The following is a 25,227-nucleotide window of genomic DNA, read 5'->3' as shown; positions in this document are numbered from 1 at the left end:
CCTGGCCCCATTACTGTAATAGCACAAACTTTTAATGCAAGAAAATGTGTGACAATAATCATGTAGTTTGATGCAGAAGTTATCTTCAAAAACAAACAGCAGCTGCTTTTTTGGGTGGGCATAGTACACATGGGGTGTATTCATTTAACTTTTGCCTCCCACACCACAATTGTCAAGAAAAATTCACTCGGTCCATAAACTGCTGCCTCTCACAGGAAGATGTCCATGGGAACTTTCTTCCTATGTCAAACAACAGCTGCATGGGGAATAGATTTCATCAGGTCTGTGATGTGGGAGGGGAAGAAGAGTTCATTCTCCTTGCATTCTGTGGTCTTGATCCTGATAATGTAATACCAAACTGTATGTTTAATGCCACGTGTAGTTTGGCCCCTGCATACAGCAAGCTGTTATCCCCTAAGAATTCAACAAGAAAGAATCTGACTTTTAGTAAATGTGGTATTTACTAAATTAAACAGGGCCCCTAATAGATCAAGCATACAACCTTTAACCTTACCAATGTCTTTCACCCTCCCACACCATGCTCTATATTACACAATAATTATTTCAATCACCAAAGCCACTGGTTAGCTGTGATAGCTACAGGCACATAACAAGATAGGGGGCAACAGACCATATTGAAACAACATGGAGTATAAAGCTCAAGTTTGGAGCAGACAGGCTGTTTTGAAATACATTGTTCTTGGAAAGCAATCACAAGAGCTGGATTTCCACACCACATTGTGTCATCTCAGTATTTAGAAATCGTTGAGAATGTTTGAAAACTGTCTCTAGCAACAGAACAGGATGCTCAAGGCCTGTCTATGGCTGAGCATTCATACTAGGAAGTAAATCCCACTGAATCCGGTAGGACTTACTTCTAGATAAACATATTTGAAACATGGTTTTAAGAGGGGACCCTAACCTGTTTGTTTGTGGGAGCCTCATATGGGAATTGCAGAAAGCAAGTAATGAAATGTGGGTCACCAACTCACACCTCAACCATTCTCCTGCCTTGCATGTATCCTCACAGGGACTCTTGTTTCAGCAAGGAGGTTGAAGGTCTTTTAGCTCTCAGATCTTATCCAAGGACATACAGAGCGGGAAGGAAGCAATTGAGAGTTCTCTCTGTAAACTCAGAGTTACACAGTAATACCAGCCACCATGCAATTCAGCAAGCTAGTTAGTATATAAACACAATACAACCAAGCACCATGTCCCCTAAGCATCCACCCAACTTACGTTATCCTCCAACATCTACACTATTTTTAGGAAGTATAAGGGAACAGGTTAAAAGGCTGACTGGCTCCTGTCCTGAAAAGGACAGATTTCAGTTGAAAGAGGAATAAAAACACAATTCTAAGCTGCCACAGAATATAGAAGAAAAAAAGGATATGAGATTATTTTTCTTTAGACTTTCAAGAAAGAAGAACAGGAGACCTAAAAACTCATCTTCAACAAGGTTTGAGGGAGAGAAGAAGACTGCTCCCATTTTTTCCATCTTTCCTCCCACCCAACCTATGTCTGTCCTGATCCACTACAAGTTTTCCTGAAGTTCTCTGCACTTAAAAGGAAATCTGGCCTTGGCACACAGCTGCAATTTGCTCTCTTAAGCAACTTCCAGTAGTTAGGTCTGCAGTACGTGAGTAGACCAGAAGATATTCATTTATTCTTTGGGAAATACAAAGGTCCATATATCTTCTGTTGGCAACTTGCAAAGGAGGGTGGAAGTGGTTATAAACATTTGTAAAACGCTATTAGGTTTATTCAGAAACACCAATGCAATCCGTAATTCCAAAACAAAGCAATTTGGATCATGCAGAAACTCCATTTCAGTCACCAAGCTAACAATGCACTATATGCTGTTAGAATACAGCCTGGCCTTTGGCTTTTACATCCAAATCAGAGCGGGCAGGGAATGGCGCTTGCTGGTACCTGCTCATCTTTTTCCTCAGCCTGGAGAACAGTTTAGTTTTCTTTCTGTTGAGGACGGCACACGAAAGTGATGTCCATTACAACACGGCTCAACCAATGTGAAAGAAAGGTGAAGATTCCGTGCATGAGCTAACGTACATAGTTACCATGAAGAGACTTATTCAAAGAGGACCTATGGGGCTATCCCTCAGTGTGCATCTGATTAGCTTGGCAGAGGGGGTGTCCGCCGGACATTTTCAGTAGAAAAATACCCTTTTAAGTGCTGTGTGAATGTTCAGGAGATGGGAAGAGGCGAGATCAATGGCTCATTGATTTCCATTTGCAAGCTACTTGCCACCATTGATCTACCAAGTTACCTCAAAGTTATATGGAGGGCAAAGGTGGAGGTTGAAAACTAGGAAGCTAAGCAATCCAGCAGGTGGCTGAGTGAGCCAAGGACCACCAGCTATCAATCAACATATCAAGAGCGTGAGCCTACAAAAGAACAAGCTTGTGTCTTCTTTAAACCTTACACTAACATCATGGGAGTTACCTCCCTGAGGGTATCACCCTATGGCATATGATCCCATCATGTGCACCCACCCACCATCCTGCCAAATGTGCAAGTCCTTTCCAAAGTATCTTCACCCACAGCCCTAACAATGCAGCAATATTCTCTTAAGGTCCCAAGTGATCATTCCACCAATGATGTTGTACCGTATGATGGTGGAGAACTTACCCCCACAAAACCAATAGGGGCTGAACAACCACTGGGGGGAGTTTGGGGGTGAAATCAGAAGCTCCTGAGAAGTATTTACTTTCATGTCCTTCATATCCTGTCACAAGTTTCTTAGGGTGGACTTTCATGCCCTTTGCACAGTCTACTGCAGGGATGGCTGACCTTATTCAGGCTGAGGGCCCCACTGGCCCATGGTCAACATTCCAAGGGCCACATGTCAAAGGGTATAAGTGAATGTGGCATTTTAAAATAAGATAAAAAGAATATTTGAGTGGTCCGGAAAGCATCACAAAAACCTTTTGACGTCACAAAATCACAGCCAGGAACCCTCAGGAGTGGGTTTGTTTTTTTAAAAAATAAAAATAAAAATAAAGTAAAGTAAAATGTATGGGTGGAATTCAGAGGAATGCTAAGAGGGATATATGTGCACAAAATGACTCATGCATGTGCCCCCTAAACCTGTTCTGGGGGTTCCCCAACCCCTAAAGCAGATTTAGGGGGCAAAGGGGAGCCACAGAAGCAGTAAAAGAAAACTTCTATCATTTAAAAAAATAAATTTTAGAGGCACAAAAAACAAACCTCTTGCAGTGTGGGGTGTGCATATATGCTAGCTGCCCCTAGTCTACTGGCTGCTCTGAGAATTTTTTTATCTCCTGTTATCTGCATATCTGTGTTGTTGTCTTTTACACTATATATCAGGGTGTTTTAACTTTAAAAATAAATTCTTGCACATATCATTGTGCATAGTATTGGTACAATATTGTATAGGGACCGCCTGCTCTTTTTACCATCTCGCCATTTTCTCCCAAGCTTCAAACCTATTATCAGGTATAAACTGGTGTCATTCTGGCAGACCTCATGCAAAGAACAACAGGACAAAATAAAAAGATTGTTTCAATTATTAGAGCACTCCTTTCCAAAGTGTCCCCAGAGAGAAAACTGTAGTGTTGAAATGACATCTGAGTTGAAGTCACTATGAACCTAAGGATGAGGAAGAAATGAACCTTAAAATGGAAGGCGTCCATCTAAATTGCTCTCCCCAGGGTTCCTATACATTTAAATCAGGGCTGGGTAACCTGTGTCCCTCCAGATTTTAAAGGACTCCAACCAGAGGCAGATTTAGGGCAGCATGACCAGTTTGACTGCACTGGATGCTGAGCCTTGGGGATGCCACTGTGGATGCTGCAGCTATGATTTAGAATGGAACAAGGGGAAGCACCAAATTTTGGCATTGCACAGGGTGCCACTGAAATGTGAAACCCCGAGGTCCACCACTGCTCCAACCTCCATCAGCCTCACCCAGCATGGCCAGCAGTCAGGCATGATGGGAGATGGAGTCCAACAACATCTGGAGACCAAAAGCTAGCCCTAGCATCTTCTCTCTTTTTCCTCATGGCACGATACATCTAGTGGTCCTAGTTTGTACACTGCATAAACAAAGCATACTGATAAAACTGTATCCGTGTTCAGCCTCTCCCTCTCATTCGTCTTATGCATTGCTCTTACTTAGCATTGTGCAGAGTTGTGTTCATGCATGGTCGATACGAAAGCACTCTACATCTTGGGGGTTATGCAAAGTGCTCAACTCATTGCCGAGAGTATGAGAGCCACGAGCTCCCTGGTGTCTGCTAAAAACTTTTCCTTAGCTTCTACATTTAATTTAATTCAATGCACCTACAAAAGAGTGAGCTTAAAGCAGTTGGGTTTAAAATATCATATTGACCTCCATTTGATTTTGCCAAAGCAGGGTGGAGTCAAGCCACAGTTCTCCTTCTGCCTAATGCAGTCTTGGCACATTCAACTCATTACTGCTAACACAGCATGTGGGAATCAAAGCAGCTGGGAGTCCAAGTTCCCAAATTGCTTCATCACTCATGCATTTGGGTGAGAGCCAGAGGCCATCTCATCCAAGGAGTGAGGCCTACCTTCTCCTTAAGAGCGGAGGGTGAGGAAAGAGAAGTGTGTTGTATTTACACAACCCTAGCCAGTTCCTCCTTATTCCTATTTGTGCCCATAAGCTGTGCTGAGTTTATTCAAAACAAAACTCTAAGATACAATGGATTTCTTTTACAAATGAAAAGGGGAAGTGAGTCATTGAACAAGTCCTTTAAAGTGTTAGGGCAAAAACAGAAACTGCTAGGTGGCCTTGATTTTTTTCCTCCAGGAACCCAAAGGTTTTCCTACTTCTACAGCAATCCAGTCATGAGTTTATCAGTTCCTGGACCGCAGTGGCTAAGCTATCTCAGCCCATGAGCTGCCTCTGCTGTCACATCAGTCAAAGTTGATAAAAGACTCTGCAAGTCACTGAGGCCATCTGAGCCTCAAGCAACAAAGATGGACCAAAGAGCATCCCTAGACTGCAACCTGCTCCTTCAAAGAGAGCACAACCCCATCTAGAACAGGCAACTGACCTATCTCTTGGAGCTAGGAGGCCACTCAGCCACAGAGTCTCCATCTTGCCAGGATTCAAGCTCAGTTTGCTGACCTACATACAGCCTACTGCTGCATCCAGACACTACCCCAGGGCTCGCACAGTCACACCTGATACAGATGTTATGGAGAAATGAGGATGCCATGCTCAAAATCTCCACTCCCACTGGCTTTATATAGATGTTGAATAGACAAAATTGTGCCCTGCAGCCCTCCAAATGGTGGAAAGTATAGTTTCTGCCCACCCCAAATGCTACCCCCTCTGAATGTGCACATAGGATTGGAACTACTGCAAAACAATGCCACTGATACCCAACATGCTGGGCTGGGTCAACAAGATACCATGTCAATGAGAGCAGCGACAAGATTGAGAAGATGGGGCAAAGCTGAAAGTTGGTTTAATATCCTGCCTTGTCCCAAAGTTTCCCATTTCAGACAACTTGCTGAAAATTGACTTCAAAGGGAGGTGTGAAGGGGATGGGTATGCAAAAAGGCTCATAAATATTGTGGGCTTATTAAGATGAGATAATGATTGTCTAAATGCAATCACTGTGTGGTTTGATTCCACAGCTGCATCCAGAATGGAAAGAGAGCAAAAAACCTGTGATTTGTATGTTTTGCTACGCAGCTTTCATCTTAATGACTGACAATTAGTTTAACTATATTAATCCCTCAAGGCTGTAGAACTCAATTTTTTTTCCTGAACCCCATCCATTTTTACTGAACATACAAGTGTGTTAACATGTGTTTCACAGGGACCCTCAGCTTTTAATAATATGGACTGCAAGGAACAGAGTCAAGGAGCCCAAAGGGCCAGCCTTTAGCCCCAGAGCTGAGAATAAGGTTTATTATTATTATTAATTTTTATTATTATTATTATTTATATAGCACCATCAATGTGCAAGGCATTTTACAGAGTACAAGAGAACAAGTGTCTGCCCCCAAGGAGCTTACAATCTAAAATTTGACACAGGGAGGAAAAACATAGGAAGGGGAGGAAAGGGGGTGAAGGCAGGGGTGAAACAGGGAAAGAATATGTGATTAGTTCAGGTACACATACTTAGGTTTAGCTACAGGCTGAGTACGAATAGGACACAAGGACAAGGGTATTGTGCCAAAGGTTGGCGCCTTGTTAAGTGGACTTGCTCTGGTGCCTTTAAAACAGCAGTCCGACACAGAGAAATTTCCTGTTCCTACCACTGTATGACATACCAGGAAAAGCTTCAGTGGTTAATTTCTGTGTGTCAGTCAGCTGTTAAAAACACAGGAGCGGGGGCAGAGAAAAAGGAGGTTTCAACCATAACTGAGAACTCCACTCATAAAAAGCATGAGAGATATTTGTTGCTTCTCACCACTCCTATGCTCCCCACCCCTCCCTGCCCTTCAATCACTACTGTTTTTCAAAATGTTGCTTCTGAACGAAACACACTATTTATTTTTTTAAGGTGCATAAAATCACCATAGTCAACAAATGTTAAGAACCATGTGATGTTTGGTGTGCAATGGGAGATGGCGCCCTCACAGTGGCTGCCGTATCTGTAACTGCACACAGAAAGAAAAGCATTCAGTGGGCCAATTCTTGGGCTGGCGGGGTAGAAGATTAACAACCAGTGTATCACTGGAGACCGTAGTCAAGAGAATAAGACAAACACAAACGCCGACCTGCCCCCACCTTCCCACAATGCTAGATATAGTAATGACTAACCTTGGCTGAGCTTTAACAGGATAGGTGCTTGTTGCCTGTGCTTTGTCTAGATTCACAAGGACATCATTCAAGTTTTGGTTCAGCTGAAACAAAAATTTTAAAATGAATAAATAGAAGGTCAACAAAGGAAAGAATTAAGGTCACAATTTTTATACAGTGGCACCTCTGCTTACGTACTTAATTTGTTCCAGAGGACCGTTTTTAACCTGAAACCATTCTTAACCTGAGGTACCACTTTAGCTAATGGGGCCTTCTGCTGCCACTGCACCGCCGGGACGCGATTTCTGTTCTCATCCTGAGGTAAAGTTCTTAACCTGAGTTACTACTTCCAGGTTAGCGGAGTCTGTAACCCGAAGTGTTTGTAACCCGGGGTGTTTGTAACCCGAGGTACCACTGTACAAGAGCATATAAAAAATGCATAAAAACCTAGAGGATGGGTTGGGAACAGGATCTGGCCAGTGGGTCAAATCCTACCCTCCCCCAACAAACATACCCTAAAGGCCATTTTGACAGGTGGTGGGGCCTCCCACCTGTCAATCGGCTGGTGTCATAATGATGTCAGGTGACCCAAAACAAAACAGAACCCATTTGCAGACACAGCTTAAACCAGCAGAGAGAGGTATTTTGCATCGCTGGCTTCAGTTCAAGCTGGCAATGCAACTTTCTCTTCTGACAAGTCCCACTTTGGTGCTTGCTATAAGTACAGGTGTCAGTGGGTTTCCTATAAGCACCAATCAGCTCTTTGGTGTTATAGGAATTTCTCTGGGACCAGCTGTGCTACAAAAGTTTCCAGTACACCTAATTAGGCCCATGGGTTGAAGGTTCCCCACCCATAACATTACGACCCAGAAGCTAGGCTACGGGAAATGGTCTTCCATTCATTCCCACTGATTCATGGTCACAGAAACTGAAAGCACCAAGTCCTGTGAGCATCATTTGACTTCCAGAAACAGGTGCCGCATAAGCGAAGCCTGTGTCTCATTAAGGAAACAAATTCAGCTCGTGTTTCTACTGTTTCCTGCCTTTTCTCCCCCTTTGCCCCTTCTATCACATACTTCCACTACTATGGGCCCTTGTGTCAACACAGGGTCTTTGTTCCTCATTGCGACTTAATGCCTTCCTTCTGCTCGCTCTTCCCATCCGCAGCCAGGAGCCTTGCTTGGAACTGCAGCAGCCTTGGTTGCTATGGAACCACAGTTTGTCACTAAACAAGATGCTAGGCCAAACTTAGCGTTCATGCCGTGGGGCGGGAAGGGGGTGACGGCAGCCATGTGTTTGCCACAGCAGCAATTCAACCGACCTCCCCCAGGCTCTAATAAAACGTAGATAACTGCAAAGGAAAGAGACCTTTCACACACATAATCTTTTGCCAAAACAGGGAAAATTGGGATACAAAATCTTGTTACCGAGTAGTAACAGGCTGTCCAAATGTGTTGGATGAATGCATCACTGCTAAGCAACATTTTACTAGTTTGTCTGGCCCTGTCTTATTCTGCATTCGCTGCTTTGAACCTTAAACTTGTTGGTTCCCTATTTTGGGATTTGTGCAGAATTCAGGGGAAGAGAAGATATAAAGTCGTCATTCCACATGCAGGCATTTAAATTTTCTGAAGCAACTGCACGGCCTATGTAACTATATGCATCGGACATTAAACGAAAACCTTTTATGGACTGGTACCAATTCAACAGCTTGACAGAACAAACTATGCCATAATAGTATAAATCAAGGCTTCTTACTCACAGGTGGGCTTACACAAGTAAATGGAAATAGCTTCATTCTTCCAAAGCAGAAGAAATACGAGCTGGCTGAAAGAACTCACTAGGCATAGCTAAAGACAGATGCAGTGGGGACAGGATGAGGGACCAGGGCCAAATGAAATGATGATTTATTTAATTGCATTTTATGTCCCACTATTCTTCCCCAGGGAAACTCAATGAAATAGACATAGTGCTCCCATGCAGAGCTGCTACGTTTCAGCAAGGCTGCTGAACTGTGAGCTTTCTGGTCATGCTCTGGAACTGAAGCAGCTGGTCTGGTAAGGGCAGAAATGCCATGCTAACTTCCCAGCAAGTGGGTTGTTGGTGTTTACTGGAAAGAGGAGGGATGGACAAAGCAGTGGGGAGGTTGGCACACCACTAGGAGCACCTGATTGGCTCCAGAGGGACATTTCCACCATGCCAGCCTCCTCATTGCCCCACAGCCTCCCCTTCTGGTAAGAAATAGTGAGCCATGGAGCTGATGTTGTGGCCCCACCCAGCAAGTCACTTCTGTTCTGTAACATCATGAAGGGATATGCCAGTGAGGGAAAATGCCCTAATAACAATGTGAGATAGTACCATTATCCCTGAGCACCAACAACTATACCTCTCTTACAGTGAATGAGGAAAGGCATGGGGGAGAAGCCAGATTAGCATCAATGGTCCCCAAAGGGGGAAGAGGAAGAATGTCACCCATTGTTACCTTGCTCATTTCCTTATGGAAGTTCTCTTCTAAACCTGCGATACTCTGGAATGTGTTGACGTAGAAACCAACACGACTGGAATATGAAACATAATATAAGTTACTGAAGACATGGGCAGCTGCTTTTCTTCCAATTATTCACTCTCAGAGCCATAATGCTCAGCGGAACTGAACCTTATGAGTTTCCCCTTAGCAAAAGGAACTCAGTGGACCCATACATCATGGCTAGAATCAGTCAAGATAGCTTTACCCCTCCCCTCCAACCACATCCCCCATGAACACAATTTGTAGACTACTGCATGTGCTTACCTATTCCATAGTGAAGGCAGTTCTTCCTGAAGATCAATGTTCATCTCCTCAAACACTTTCTGGGCTTTTACTAATTCTTCTTCAGCCTAGAGAGGAAGGATGGGGCAATGATATGCACAGCCTCTGGGGTACAATTCAGGGGAAGGCTTACATGAGCTTGCTGCTGCATGCTCCATAAGTCGGTCAAGACTAGGGCATTCCAAGAACTGGGTTTCTATAGATCTATAGAAGAGGCTCTTGGGCCTCTTCCCATCCACCCTACAATCCACCTCTGTAAAGTGTATGTGTAGGAGTCTCATCTGCAGCCTGGAGCTGGCATAAGGAAGCCCTAATGATCAGGGTGGAAGAAACTGCCAGTGACCTCTGAGTCTGGCTTTAGATGTGATGTGGATGCTGAGGAAGCAGAGTTTCTGTCCCATGCACTTCCTGTTCCTCAATGTCTGCATCGTGTTACTTTGTGTTACTTCCAAAGCCACTCTGTGCCTTAGACTTATGTTACCCATCCATATAATCTAAGCAGTGTGATTGTCGCAGTTTGTGAGTTTTAACAAGCAATTCCATGATAGAATTCCAAAATCCTGCTTCCCTACATTGTAGAACTTCACACACATGAAAATAGCTCCCAGGCTAAATATTTTAAGCTCAAGACCTGCTCCCCACAGAGAACAATTGTGTTATGAAGTAACATCAAAGATATTAGCAGGGTGCTAATTCAGACTGAAGGGTATTATTAGAAATTTCCCAGTGTTTTCCAGGAGCCCTATGACACTCCCCACCGCCTTCAGTTTATCTTTGCAGGAAATTGTGATTAATTTCCCTGATTCTTGATGACTTCCATTGTAGAGTCTTGGTCACCTTCTCCAATCATTTTCCAGTTAGGATCCTGAATCTAAATTAACTCCAATCTCACAGTCCGTTCAGTGTTTCTCTTTATTATTTTGATCACAATACTTATTAATTTTCTGCATGGCCTTTCACTCCTCCCCAGTAGTGATGAGAATGCCAATGTGTAGCTGCAGATTCTAGGAAACTGGTACTCTAGGAAAGTGGTGGATACTGCAATAATTGTCCGAGTGTGAATCTGAAATTATTAGGCAATTGGCACCATCAGAGCTATCACTGGCACAGTTATAATGCATCTGTTTCATAAATGTAATTTGGTGCAGCAAAAAGCCTACACAGCTGGGATAAACAATGAATTTCAAGTCTTGTCTATTCAGCAGCTTGTGTTAACAGGAAAAAAATGCAAGCAACTTACTCATACTCCACCACAAGAGCAAAAATGTCACAATGCCACAAGCCTCTATAGATCACTTATAGAAAGCATCATTGTCATGGACTGAACCTCTGGATATTTGTATTGTCAAAGGAGGCTTGTATTCTGGACTTCCTGTCCTTGCCAACAAATACAAGGGAGATTGCAGTGGTCTAGGATGCTAATATAAAAAATAAACTTTTAGTTGCTAAAACATAGATTATATTAGTATTAGTAATAGTAGTAGTAGTATTTCTTATACAAGGTGTTTACTATAAAGCTAGCCTGAATCAATTATTTAATTAATTTACTCTTGCTCTGGGCAGACAGACAGAAGCAAAAGACAGATCTATCTTTATGTTGAGAAAACTAAATTAAATTCTGTTTAGGGGTTACTAAATCAATCATAGGCCAAAATTCAGAAGTAGGATTATGGTGTGAAAGTTTGCTAACTTTAGCAGTCTGCTAAATAGTTTTGTCTCTTAGCACTGTACTAAACTGCTTCTATATTCTTGCCAGGTAGAACCATTTGTGCTCGACAGCTCAGAGAATCAAAAAAAGCAATTGATACAAGTTTGTACTTATTATGACATCCCAATATGCACTAACAGAGAAGCACCCTAGGCAACATTCACTCTAGAAAGAAGCAAGAAGAGAGTTGGGGGTCCAGCCAAGATTCTAGGGTTTTCCCATGAGGAGGATCACGTGGGCATCACAGAAGCAGCCACATGACATTGCCCAACCAAACATTTATATTTGCAATAATTTGCCACCTTGGAAAGCTCAAAGCAAACTGATACATAATGGAATTTGAGGCACCCCTATCCACAGGAAGGACTTTGGGCTCAGTGGGAGATCACCTGCTCTGCATACAAGAAGGTCCCAGGTTCAATCCCTGGCATTTCCAAGTAAGGCTGAAAGAGACCCCTGCCCGAAACACTTAAATGGCCAAATTATAATGTATACGACAGCACATAAAAGCAGTTGTGTCAGTCATCTGCCTTTCTTGGTTCTCCTGTGTCCAACTAATCTTTAGGAGATTAATTCTTCTAGTTGCTTTTTATTGTTGTGTTGCCTTTTTTAAAATACAGGCACAGCGCTTTGTGGTCAAGAAACAGCATCCTTTAAGGCCTGCTGCTAACTATCTGAGGTCCCTTCATCTTTCTAACCCAATAACCTGCTTGCAGATTTTTAACACTGGGCTTCAGAATTCAGTCAAATTTTAGACTCCAGTGTGATTTGATTAGATTTCGCCCCTATTAAGAGAGCCCCCAACTCAGCAAGATGAAATGGCAGCATATCCTATCCAGCAAGCTTCAGGAGTTTGCTTGCCATATCCACTTTGAGATGTGCTGTTTCTGGGCCTGTTTCATGAAGCAAGCTTCTGTGTTGCTTCTTAGTCAGCAGCATTTCAAGTGAGTTGTAGGAAGGCAGGAATTTGCTGTCCTAAGCAGTCAGCATCAGTCTCTATCCATTGCCACCCCACCCATCACCCTCAAATCTGAACACATTCCAGAAGAGAACATGCTGCTTGAGAAGTAACTTTGTTTCTGGCGTAGCTCTCAAAAAGCTCATCTCCCACATTTATCTTTAAAGGGTCCACATTCCAAGTTTAACTGCTTGAGGAGCAAAGGGGCCTCAGTCTACACTGAAGAATTCACTTTAAGATTTTGATTTAAGAGACTGAAATGATAGCAGAAAGCAGGAAAGATCTGTGGAATGTAGTCCAACCCATGGGTCAGTAGCTGACAGGCTTAAGATGTTGCACAAACTGAGGCAATTTGTACATGAAGAAGTAGTACTAAATCAGATCTTGAATCCTGTCAACAGCCTGCTAAGTATCACCTGATGCAGCAAAGTGGGCAGTTTTACACACACACACCCCAGCCCAGCAAGAAGCAAAGGGAATCCTTTTGATCGTGGTTTTAAACTTTACATCAGAGGAAGATCTCTAGTAAACCAAGAAGCTGGTAACTCAATTAAAGATTTGGAAGTCTCTGTTTTGAGGTCTTTACAGTTCACTGAAGCCAGACTGTTCTGACTAGGCCAAGCCTAAAGATATATTTTGCAGCTTTTCACACAAACCAAAAAAATGCATGGAGAGCTATTTCTAGAAGCTGCCCCCAAACATTTCAGCAGCCTCCAATAAGTTCTGAGCAGCCAAATGCTAGCTTTTGTGGTAGGGGTAGCTAACCATTTAAAGACAGAGAGCTGCACTGACCCATGGTCAGCCCTCTGAAGGTGGATGGAATATCAAAACAGGCATTACTGAAGAGTGGGTGTGCCCCTTCTATTTTTAAGGACAAATTGTGGGGCACGACAACCTTTTGTCGCAACAGAATCACAGCAAGGGACCAGTCAGAGGAAAAATGGACAAAGCGGGGGCTTGGAGGACCATTGATTTGTAAGCTTCTTGGTATCACAGTAGGGAACCTATGGGAGTTCTGTGTGTGTGTGTGTGTGTGTGTGTGTGTGTGTGTGTGTGTGTAAGAGAGATTGGGAGGGGCAAAGAAAAAAACTATGGCCCACAGGCTACAGGTTAGCCACCACTACTTTACTGTATACACAAATGTACATGGATGAAACTCCAAATTTGTAAGTAGCAATTAACTCAGTGACCAGCTCCTTGTGAACATACAAGAAATGTGGTTCCTTCCAGCCAAGCTAATGAGCTATTGTCCTCCAGTCCTTTAAGAGAGTATTTGTTTTCTTTCCTCTGTTGCTCAGTTCCTCATCTGCCAGTTGCATCATCTATCTTCCCCTCCCCACTCCCAGGAATGCCTTGTGCCAGAAGGGTTTCCAATAAGGAGGCTGAAGTTTCCCTCTCCTTTGACAAGTTGGTGTCCAGTGACTTTCATTAGTTTATTACAGAACTCCTTTCCAAACCAGTCCATGAATCTTAAGGATTATTGCCAGGATTTCATTTTAACTGGCAACTGCCCCCCCCCCTTCTGATGATTTTGGAAAACTAGAAGCTAGAAAAAGCTTCAGAGTTCAGTCCTGTTTCTAATCCACTGCAGAAGGAGTGGAACTATGTACAAGCCCTTCTAGAGCTTGCTCCAGATCCAGTTACAAAACCTCTGGACTTCAGAGAGAGCTGAATTATAAAATAAGATGTATGATAGCCATCTTCAAATATCTGGAAGCTTGTCATATAGATGAAGTAAATTTGTTGCTCCAGACGGTAGGAGCCAAAACACAAAGTAGAAAGGAGCCAAAACAAAAGACAAAGTAGAAAATTAATGACCTATCTGACAATAAAACAGATTCCCTTTGAAAGTGATGAATTCTCCTTTATTAGAAGTTTTAATTGCCACCCATACAAGAGGCTGCAGGAGTAGAATTCCTAGAATGACAGGGGGTGAACTAGAAAATCTTGGAGGTGCCTTTGCAACTCTAAAATCTATAAAAGGGAAGCAGGAACTGACAAAGGATATTGCAGGCAATCTAAGAAAGAGAGACTCAGGAAAAGGGACTCTCTTTGCCCCAGCTTGTCACATGCTTAGACCAAATGAGTCAGAAGGGAGGCAAGAAGAGAGGTTGCAGAAGCATCAATGCTATCATCCCTGGGATGCTCAAGCAGAGAGATTCTCATGAATTAATGGCCAGTTTATGGGGAAGGAGAGGAATGGCTGTAGAATGGGAACCATGGACAAAGCAACAAGAAGGTTGATGTTTCAGTGAGACCGGGGCGTTTTTGAGCATGGGAGAGCAAATGGGGAGAGGAGGTATTGCTGTGAAGTTTTTTCTGAAGATTTTTATGACAGGAAAAGCACCTGAGTGACAGGAGAAGGAAAAACTATATAAGCAACAGAAATATACATGTCGCCTAAACATCAACCTTATCCCCCATCCTTCCATGTAATGTCTCAGAAACAAGAAGCACCATACCAAATATAATCAACTGGAAGCTCCATAAGCAACTCATCATTCCTGATTAACTACCACCAGCTGGCATCCATGTGTGGAGGAAACGGTCCTTAGGGCACTGGGTCTTGAGGCCAAGAAAGGGGTGGAGCTAACCCAACACCTTTCAACCTATTCTCTAACTGGTTGTCCCATAAATCTGGCTGGTGTGCAAGGCATTGCACTATACTATTGGTGGCAAATTTGTTTAACAGCAGGAATAGCCGACAAAGAAAACAAGTTTGGAAAATCACATAGTCTTTTTTTAAAAAAACAAACAAACAACAACATTGCTCTAAGAATAAAATACAAGTTGGTTTGGTGTTGTCTCCTTGTATTACATTTTTATTCCAGTGTACTGAAACCTAAGTCACTTCTTTGGAGAAAAGGAGTGCCTTACAATGATGCTTAGCAGAGTGAATGCTGCCTGAGGGTGAAGAGCACAGCAGAGGGGTTCAGCCAGGGAGAGGGCATGCAGGGTTAGAGAGCAAGGTGGGCTCGGCTGTCACCTGGTTCCGCAGCAGATTAGTCTGAGCTACGAGATGTGCTTGCAGCTTCCCTTGGCACCACTGAGGCGCAGCTTTCTCAAGCAACGAGACAGGCTGTGTGAGAGCATTTTTCAAAACAAAGACAAGAAAACAAACGGGACAGATTTTGAGAATTTTGTTTTTTTTAAATATATATATATATATCTCAAACGGTAAGAGGGTTATCAAGCCAGGCTGAGACAACAAACCCTGGCAAACAGGAGAGAAATTAAGAGATAAGTCAAAGGGTGAATCCTCCGTGGCATGCCAAGTCTAGCAGTAATTAATGCTCTATGGTGTGGGTCAGAAAACACCAAGGCCAGCAGAGTTTACGAGCACTCCAGCTGCAGAGAGGCAACAGAGAAGAAACTGTTAGTCATTTAGACAGCAACAAACCCCAGCTTGGAGGAAGATGGATCCCCCCTCTGTGAGACACCAGCAACTTTTAAGAAAAGACAGGATTAGGAGACACCGTTATTACAGCCATGCGGATTATTCAGAATTTGCAGCATTTTTATTTTAAACGTCACATTATAAAACACAGCTGGCGAAGTCTGCTCTTTATAGAGTGATTCTTGTGCCTTTAAACATCAGGTTGGTACGGAGTTGCCCCTCCTCTCTCTGTGAGTAGATCCTCACTGCCACCATGGGCATCAGATAGGAGGGCCAAGGGGCCTTGCTGCCAGCAACATTTTCAAGGAGGGGGCTAGAGCCCCTCAATATCCCACAGTGACATACATTTGCCATGAGTGCACACCCCATGACGTGCTCACATCACTCATGCATGCCACAAGGTGCACTCACAAGACGTGAGCACAGAAATGGTAGAAGAGAGGTATAAGTCCCTGAGCTCTTGTTAATGGACCCCCTCTGAGGTGGGTGGGTGACCTTGGCAGGTGCATAACAGTGCTAACCCTTGACACTACGAATCTGCTTCACCTTTTCTTCCCTGAAGGGAAAATGGCATCGATCAATATACTCTTCTCTATAGTCACTGCAATACTGTGTACAGTTATGCAAAAGTTTACATTTCACTGAATACAGTGGCACTTACATGTGAATATGCATAAGATTGTGTTCTGCATTGTTACATTTTTTAAAAACAGCTGATAGCAAGTATACAAGAAGGCAATAAGTATGAGAATAGAAGAATTATCCACCAGTAATTATATGTCTATCCCTTTCAGAGCAAAAAGAACATTGATGAAGAGAAGGTGAATCAAGAAGATTTCTAAGCAAATGTTGATGCCATATTCATAAATCACCCCACATAACACCCACGATTTGCTTCATCAATAACACTTGAAGTGGCCTTTGATGGGAAAATAGAGCTGCTCCTTATTTCAAGGAGGACAATGTACCCTAGTCTCTCACCCAAGAGCATATCTAGGGCCTGGGAACAATCTGCTGCTAGCTGACGCTTCAGCCTGGTGCCAGGACATGATTTGTCCAATCAGAAGAGCATGGGCTCATCCAGAAGCCCTAGATGCTTTGACAATTGAGAAGAAAAGGAGACCACCAAGGAAGGGTAGCTCCTGGAGTCATTCTCCCTGCTGAGGCTGCAAGGAACAGCCTCCATCCTTCGAAGACTTCCCTTTCTTCCTTTGCTTAATTCCTTCATCTCAGCCACGGGCACCTGTTGACATACCATCTGTGCAGTAAAGTAACAGCTTCTGCACTGCTTTTCAATCACATTTTTCAGGAATTGTGTATGTTCTACCATTTGCTTTTTTGACTTGTAACAGGATACGTTCTCTGACGAAAGAAAGTTAGTTTATTTATTATGAAATGCTCTGAAAAAGGACATAGCTAGAGACGTTAACATATTAATACTATACTTTCTTCTAAGGGAAAATAAATAGTAGTAGTTTCATATTTGGAAAAACCAAACCACCAACAATATCCTAAATTACTTAGTTAAGGAGAGAGAGAGAGAGAGAGAGAGAGAGAGAGAGAGATGATTTAGGATGTCATATCTGGTCAAGGGCACTGGGCACTTTACCTTGGCAATTTTAGCATCATCTTTTTTCTTTGCAGTCTGTAGAGATTCATAATGGTGCCTGGCACTGTCGTAATCTACAAGTTTCCTTCCCCGCTTAGCAATGCGAGACTGGAAGAAGGTAGAGAGGGGAAAGAAAGGGAGAAAAATATCATTTGAACACCAGAGCCATGCTAATTGGTGGACTAATGATCTTTACAGTCGCCTACAGCTCACATACATACTGCTCAGGATGCCAACACTTTGCAATTGTTTACACTGAAACATTCTAAAGTGGCAAGGTGGTCAGTAGAAATCAAAAGACATCCATTCAACCTTTGCCTACACAGGAGTTATTACAGAACTGGAGAGTTTTTAGAGAGGGAATTTCAGGAGGGTTTCCCTGGGGGGGGGGGGAATTGTGTGTGTGTGTGTGTGTGTGTGTGTGTGTGTGTGTGTGTGTGTGTGTGTGTGAATACTTCAGGGTTACACAGAGTCTGATAGTACTTCTCTTTTGTGTATCAGTGGAGTGATTTTGGCTACAAACTATATAAATCTTGAGCATGGAAAGACTCCAATTAGCAGCTTATTTAGCAGGCAATAAGCAAGGAAATTCCACTATTTAGCAAGAATGTTGTGTAATTTTCTTAGTCTTTATTCGTGCATTTTCAGTAGTAAATGTCAAGTGGGTGCCTGCGTTATGGGAATTCGGTGGCTGTGGAAACGTACCGGACCCGGTCGGATTATACAATAGTAAATACAGATAAAGAACCCCCTATTCCCCTCTCCCTGACCCCACCATTCATTGCATGTGTATATACCAGGGGTCTGCAACCCGCGGCTCCGGAGCCGCATGTGGCTCTTTTACATCTTTGCCGCGGCTCCGGGACGGATACTAGCGAGGGGAGGAGGCGCATTGTGCACCCCGACACTCCCCACTGTGGCGGGCGCTGTACTGGCTGTGACGTCGCATGGGGGCGGTGCGTGCGTTAGTCACGCACCGTCCCGACGTCACCTTCCCGCCCGCTGTCAGATCGCGGCTCCGGAGATATATTTGTTTTAAATGTCGCAATGGTTTTGCGGCTCCCAGTTGTTGTTTTTTCTTCGGAAACGGGTCCAAGTGGCTCTTTTTGTCTTAAAGGTTGCAGACCCCTGGTATATACCATTCACACAGAGGTAAGTTGTTCAACAAGATTGTTTGTAAATATTGAGATCAATTGCAGGCATTAGCCAATATCTTGCTAACATTGCTTTTAAGTATCCATTTTATTACACAATCGAGGATGATCTCCAATGGCAACTTCCCACATGAAAAATGTTCCTTGTCATTCTGCCAAGCAGAAACTCTTTTAAATCCACCCTTATATGGTCAAATGTCAAAAAAGGTTTTTTTTATTTTTCAGGATTAAATTAAATAAATCTGACCATTCAATAATACTGAGCAAGTAATACTGAGTTGTGATTCTAAATTCATGTTAGCAATTGAAAGAGCACTAGCAGGTGGTCAGTAGTTTTTCCCACACTGAAAGTGTCTGGAAGTCAAGGAACAATCTTCAGAACACAAATTCACACCAAATGCAGCTGCTTGTCACCCCACAGACACTGAGGGAGGACATTGGCACATAAGAGAGGGGGAATCAGCTGTTTGCAACAGGAGGAAAGGTCTGATTGACTCCAGGGTCCAGTAACCACCATGGGATACAAATCCTTACTCAGCCTAACCTAGCCCAAACAGATTGGTTTTATTTTTTTGAAGCATTCGTACCTTGGCCTTTCCTTCTAAAAGGCTGGGGAAAATATTAACTACCGTATTTTTTGCTCTATAAGACGCACCAGACCATAAGATGCACCTAGTTTTTGGAGGAGGAAAACAAGAAAAAAAATATTCTGAATCTCAGAAGCCAGAACAGCAAGAGGGATCGCTGCGCAGTGAAAGCAGTGATCCCTCTTGCTGTTCTGGCTTCTGGGATAACTGTGCAGCCTGCATTCGCTCCATAAGATGCACACACATTTCCCCTTACTTTTTAGGAGGGAAAAAGTGAGTCTTACAGAGCAAAAAATACAGTATTTAAAATATCAATTACAGAAACATCAAAACACTAAACACAATAAAACAACAATATTACATCCCCATTAGCAGTTAATCACATTATATAAGCTATAATCATCTTCCCACAGCAAAAGTGGTCCATGTTCATACATTCAGTTTCCTATTACAGTCATACCTTGGAAATTGAATGGAATCCATTCCAGAAGTCCGTTCTACTTCCAAAACGTTCAAAAACCAAATCGTGGCTTCTGATTGGCTGCAGGAAGCTACTGCCGCCAATCAGAAGCCGCAGAAGCCCCGTCGGATGTTCGGGTTTCAAAAGAACGTTCACAAACCAGAACAATCACTTCCAGGTTTGTAGCATTCAGGAACCAAAACGTCCAAGATCCAGGGCGTTCAGGATCCAAGGTACAACTGTACACCACTTATGATCACAAGGTGGTTCCAAACTCTAATAAACAATTTAAAACCAACATTAAAATAACGTCCATAGTACAATAGAGCAAGCAGATGTCAATTCATAGTTAATCTCATCCAGATTAACTTCCTCCAAACGGACATGATGAAGAGGTAATTCTTTAATGGGTGCTGAAAACATCAAATCAAATGATTGTATCAGACAGCCACTGTCTCTACTGCCTTTTCAGCATCTATTGAAGACCCTCTGTTTTCTACAAGCCTTTTGACATGGAGGTTCTTATCCCAGACTCTATCTGTACTGGACTTGAACTTTTGTTTTTTATATCTATTTCTATTATTCATCGATTCAAGGTGTTTCATGGGAAGCAATACACAAATGAAATAAATAAAATAAATGTGGCAAAACCCACTGAAGGTAGATTGGACATCACATTCCACAGTCAGAGGCCGCCCTCTTAAAGAACTGCTACACTTCTTCAAAAAGTAGGTGACAATTCAGGAACAACTGGCATGAAGTGTTATGTTTGCCAAGTCTAACAACAAACCATGTAAACACTTCAAGGAATTACGCAGTGTCCTCTTTTAAGAACATGTGGCTTTTGTTGCATCTATTTCTCAGTCTGTCCATTGTGCACTCTCTCACCCCTTTCCTGGGCTTGCCAGACCAGCTGCAGTTCATTCATGCTTCATCCATCTCTGGTTTAATTAAATTCCCAGTACAGCACTGAATGCAGCCACTGGGCATCTTTCAAGAACTCAGCAGAATTAAGAACACCAGAACAGATTCCAGATGCTCCTAACAAGGAAGCCACTTTAAATTAAGAAGGCCTTTAAAGCCACCAGAAAGATTCGCCTACTAATATTTCAGTGGTTATGGAAAAGATGCATGTAAAACAGCTGGTATTTCACCTCTACTGTCTGAAACATTCTCAACTAATGGTAAGAAAAGCGAGTGGGGTGGAGTGGAGAAACTATTGTACTTGGACAATAGAGACCTGGGTTCAGGACCCATATTAGATGAACTTGGGCAAAGTCTCAACCTGACCTATCTCAGAGGGTTGCCATGAGGATTAAAAATGGGATAACCCCATGTACACCCTCCTGAGCAAATGTGATAAATAAGATGAGGGTGGAGAGAGAGGGAGGGGAGGGGGAGAGAGATGAAACTCCATGAAATGAGGAAGCCCCTAACAGTGCAATATGACGTTTTCTCAAAACTAAGTCCCATTGTGTGCAATTGGGCTTAGTCTCAGGGAGTGTGTACAGAATTACGCTGTGCTGCTGCAAAGCTACAATCCTATGCACACTGAACTTTGGAACACCATGCTGAATTCAGTGGAACTTATTACTTCTAAGTAAACAACAACAACAGTGGAAGTCCTTCCCACTATTTAGAGGAGCTCAATGAAATCTCCTTAATCATTCTTCAAGATCCTTTGGAACACCAAGGAATTAATGTAGCTTCTGCATTTCCTTAATTGAAATATAGACGTTTTGATACCCAGCAACCACCCAAGGGTGATACATTCATGCACACACTTTCCCATATCCCAGGACAGAAGTGGTCTTCTGGGTGCAAATTAACTAGAGTGTGAACTCTAAACTGAGGAGGGAGGAGCCCTCAATTTCTATATATATAGTCTGACAGCCACTGACTGTTGACAGAGTTATGAAAAGGAGGCTCTCCTGAGCTCTAAGCTGTTCCTGCTGAAGAGTTTCCAGCAAGTGGCCAACCAGGTCGGCAGAAAGTTACGTATGGCACCAACTAAAGAAAAACTACAGCCACAGGTTATCCATGTAGCTGCCTGATACTAAATGGAGGAGAAAACACATAAACACAGTATCTTTTGCAGAATGGATTAACTGAAGGAGAAAGGGAGGGCAGCTTGCTTTTGTCTCCCTTTTGGGATTCAGCTAAGGGGGTTAAACGGGGTATCTGATTTCACTGGGAGAAAGCCAAGCTGACCTTTTCCATGTGGGAACGTAGTTACAAGTACTGCCATATGGCAAATACATCTCCTTTTTTCAACCTTCTCAAAGCCATTCAGGAATTGGGAGAGGAGCAGTCACAGGATAGAATCCAGCATTTGGGAAAGTTCTCAGGAGAGGACAGGAATTATCCCTAGCAAATGTATGCCTTTTTTTTTAAAAAAAAAACTTTTTCTCCCCCAAACAACTTTGCCAGATCCCTGAAAAGTACATAGCCAGCAATAATGGATTCCTTGTTATGATGTTTCCTTCGGGGGAGAGGGGGTATTGAAGGAAGGAGAGAAAGAATAAGGAGCAGGACGCTTCTGCTGAAACTAGATATACCTTCATACACTTACAAAAGAGGATAATTCATCCACAAATGCATTATTTATTTATTCTCAATTTTTCAAATGAACTTTCTTTAATTCACATCTATATATATTGCAGAACTGCATAAATTAAATTAAGATTTACATAGGCTTTGTTTACATAATATATTCTACACGCACAGCTTCAGCTCTTGTGATGCACAGCAAGTGATGTGCAGAATGTGCATTTTTGCACAAAATATGCACAGTCCCATGTTGGCTTTTAGGTCTTTTCATTTTTTTAAAAGAGCTTTAGGCAAATTAAAGAAAAGGTACCACTTCATTATACACGCATTATGATGATGATGATTATGTAGAAATTAAATGAGACCCAAAAAACCTGAACAGATCTTGTTCCCATGCTAATCTTATATATGCTTAAGGCCATCAGATAAATGGATCAGAGTTGGATACAGGGGGAGAAAATTATGTATCTGAAAGAGGAAGCTATAAAAGAAAGTATTTGTGCATGTTACATGGGGAGGGGGAGTGTAACACAGAAGTTAACATCTGCCAGGAAATTGAGCAAGGAATCTTTTTCATCATACTGAATAGTGCTTCCTGATGCAACACACATTCTACAATGTTGGCAAAGCTCTTATTGCAAATGAGATTCATCTAGCCCCCTCCTCCCTAATTCTATCTCTGGTGCTGTGCCGGTGATTTCTCCAGTGTGTTTTTTTTAATCATCCTCTGTCAAATAATAAGGAAAGAAAATGAATTTGAAATTTATAAAAAAGGACAGAGAAAACTTTAGTGAAATGCTCGTGGGTGGGGGTGCAAGGCTTTTGTGGTGCTTATCTTCCCTTTTGAGGTGGTCAATCAGTGTTTGTCAGTGCTCTTTCTTTCATTCTACAAATCATCTCACCAGTGGTTGCACGCTGCATTCTTCCCAGGTACCCATGTCCAGAGGAAGACATCACAAGGACACTCCTTGTGCTTTATCAGATCAAGTACGGCAGGCAGCCAGGGGAGGCTGCAGAGTGCTAGAGAAATGTTTACTGGCAAGACACTGCACAGACACCCTCAGCCCCCGAACAACAATAAGGTAAGATCAAAACCCCCCACACACTGAAAATTGTAAGGGAATTCTGCCCTGAGAATGAAGCAGAAAAAAAGGAAATCTGTTTCTCAGGGAAGGAAATATTTTCAGAACTTGGAGGACACATTTCAGCACAGCACTAGTTTCATGAAAAACTAGAATTGTTCTGGAGGGCTTTTACCTTCAAACATCTAGCAGAAACACTGCTCCCAGATTAGTGTGATTTTTATGTTTTTAGTCACATCAAGGCTAGCAGTGTGTTAATTATTGGTTGCGTGTTTTAAAATCGTATTGTATGTGTTTTCATGTGTTTATGAAGACAGGCAAGCTCTGAACTAATGATTTATTCATTGCTATGAAAGACTGTGTTTTTAGAGCAAGAAGTCCAAGTCCTCTCTAGGGCTCAAGGGAGAGAAACAAATTGTATTTGAACTCGATTTCAATTATTGTCATCCTGGCAAGTAAAAATTATCTTCAAGTCTTGCACAGTGGTCTACTTTATCACTAAGTTTTGAGGGTGAAACCTCTGCATCACTCTGAATGACTCAAAAAATTGATAAAATCTGCTAGTCATTATTTCCACCATTGCCCAAAGTAGACGAGATAAGATCCCACAGAGTTCCTTACAAAACTCTTCCTTGATGCATAGTTCACACAAACTCAATTTTTTAAAAAAGGAGCACAAAAGAAAGTAAAGGAAACTGTAAAAACAGAAAGTAAAAAAGAAACTGCATACTTTTATGTCTGGGAACTGGCCGAGGTAGGTGTCCATAGTTAGCAGTGCCTGATCCACCAGCTTCTGATGAAAGTCTGTCCACAGCAGGTCACTGTTCTAGAAGAATATAAGGAAACATGTAATCTATCAGCAGCAACAGTGCAAAACATGGCAACACTATGCTTCTTTGTGGATCATTTCACACATTTGTCTGGAGGGCAAACCCAGACTTAGCAACAAGCTGCCATTGATCTCAATACACTGATAGGAGTTCCTGTAAGATACATGTCTCATATATGTTTGTTATGTTTATATCTACTTTCTAAGGAGGTGTGCATGTAAAAAACACAACAACACTGGAAACTATGCCTAACCTCTTCTTCTTTTTCTTCGCTTTTACAAAGCTCCTGTAACTTCAAATGCTACACAGACCTCCTGAAATTCAACAGGTAAGGAATTCATTGTCACCACATCTCCCATGCAGCAAAGGAAAGCTGGGTCTGCAGAATTTCTGTCTGCCATGCTGCAGGTGGGGGCCAGAAACAGTCAGTGGAGATGGGAGGCAATGCACACCAACAGCGGCATCACTTAAGGTGAAACATTATGCTTTTGTTGTTACAATGCAGAATATTTAAGATCACATGGCTGGTGTAGTGTGGCACAGAACCCATTGGCCTGGTTCCAATGACATGACATTATATGAAGAAGACTGCTTAAGCCATGGGCTCATATGTTCCTCCCACTCCACTCTCCCCCTACTTCCTCTGGTGAGGCCACAAGGAGGAAGCACCCACTTCCTACTTAAACCTAACAACAGTTTTTGGTTATAGCTGAAAGGGAAAAGTTGTGGTCAGTTTTACTATACAGTGGAACCTTGGTTCTCAAATGGCTTAGTTGGCAAACAAATCGGCTCCTGGATGCCAAAAACCCAGAAGTATTCCAGTTTTCAAATGGTTTTCAGAAGCCAAACGTCCAATGCAGCTTCCGCTTGAGTGCAGGAAAATCCTGCAGCCAGTCAGAAGCCGCACCTTGGTTCCACTGTAGTTTACTAAAACATTTTCAGTCTTAATGATAAATCATGGACAAGCAAGATCAGGAGCAGTCAGGGGCGAGGGCTGCTACTGCACACCTAGCCTCCCAGCAGCAGAGTTCCTGCTGCTTATCGGGAGGGAGATGTGGTGAAGAGGGTGGTACTGTGTAGGCACAATGGCAGGAGTGCCTCCTCACCAACCGCTCCTGTACACAGGATGCCTCCAACAAGTTGCTTGGGACCACACTGGAGAAGGGGTAAGGGCCAGTGTGCATGCCAGAGGCTTCAGCAGATTTATTCATAGAATCATAGAATTGTAGAGTTGGAAGGGACCACGAGGGTCATCCAATCCAACCCCTTACAATGCAGGAATCGTTTGTCTAATGTGGGGCTCAAACCCACAACCCTGA

General features: G+C 42.7%; 1 protein-coding gene across 18 annotated transcripts in view; it reads right to left on the bottom strand.

Moving 5' to 3' along the window:
* Positions 1–25,227, bottom strand: part of BIN1 (bridging integrator 1) — a 122,060-nt gene that overhangs the window by 35,135 nt on the left and 61,698 nt on the right. For 12 of the 18 annotated variants that reach the window (XM_077934531.1, XM_077934534.1, XM_077934550.1 and 9 more), the window contains exons 5-11: positions 23,809–23,904; positions 17,246–17,353; positions 15,226–15,318; positions 9,556–9,641; positions 9,247–9,322; positions 6,786–6,868; positions 1,933–1,977 (exon numbers count right to left, since the gene is read on the bottom strand). In XM_077934531.1, coding sequence (XP_077790657.1) covers positions 1,933–1,977; positions 6,786–6,868; positions 9,247–9,322; positions 9,556–9,641; positions 15,226–15,318; positions 17,246–17,353; positions 23,809–23,904 — 587 coding nt within the window. The remainder of the gene's footprint in view (positions 1–1,932; positions 1,978–6,785; positions 6,869–9,246; positions 9,323–9,555; positions 9,642–15,225; positions 15,319–17,245; positions 17,354–23,808; positions 23,905–25,227) is intronic. The other 6 variants (XM_077934538.1, XM_077934558.1, XM_077934540.1 and 3 more) reach the window with 3 other exon arrangements.

The sequence above is a fragment of the Podarcis muralis genome, chromosome 1 (assembly GCF_964188315.1).
Source record: "Podarcis muralis chromosome 1, rPodMur119.hap1.1, whole genome shotgun sequence".
In the NCBI taxonomy this organism is placed as follows: domain Eukaryota; kingdom Metazoa; phylum Chordata; class Lepidosauria; order Squamata; family Lacertidae; genus Podarcis; species Podarcis muralis.
Note: the sequence above shows the minus strand (reverse complement) of the source record. Positions and strands in the feature narration are given on the sequence as shown.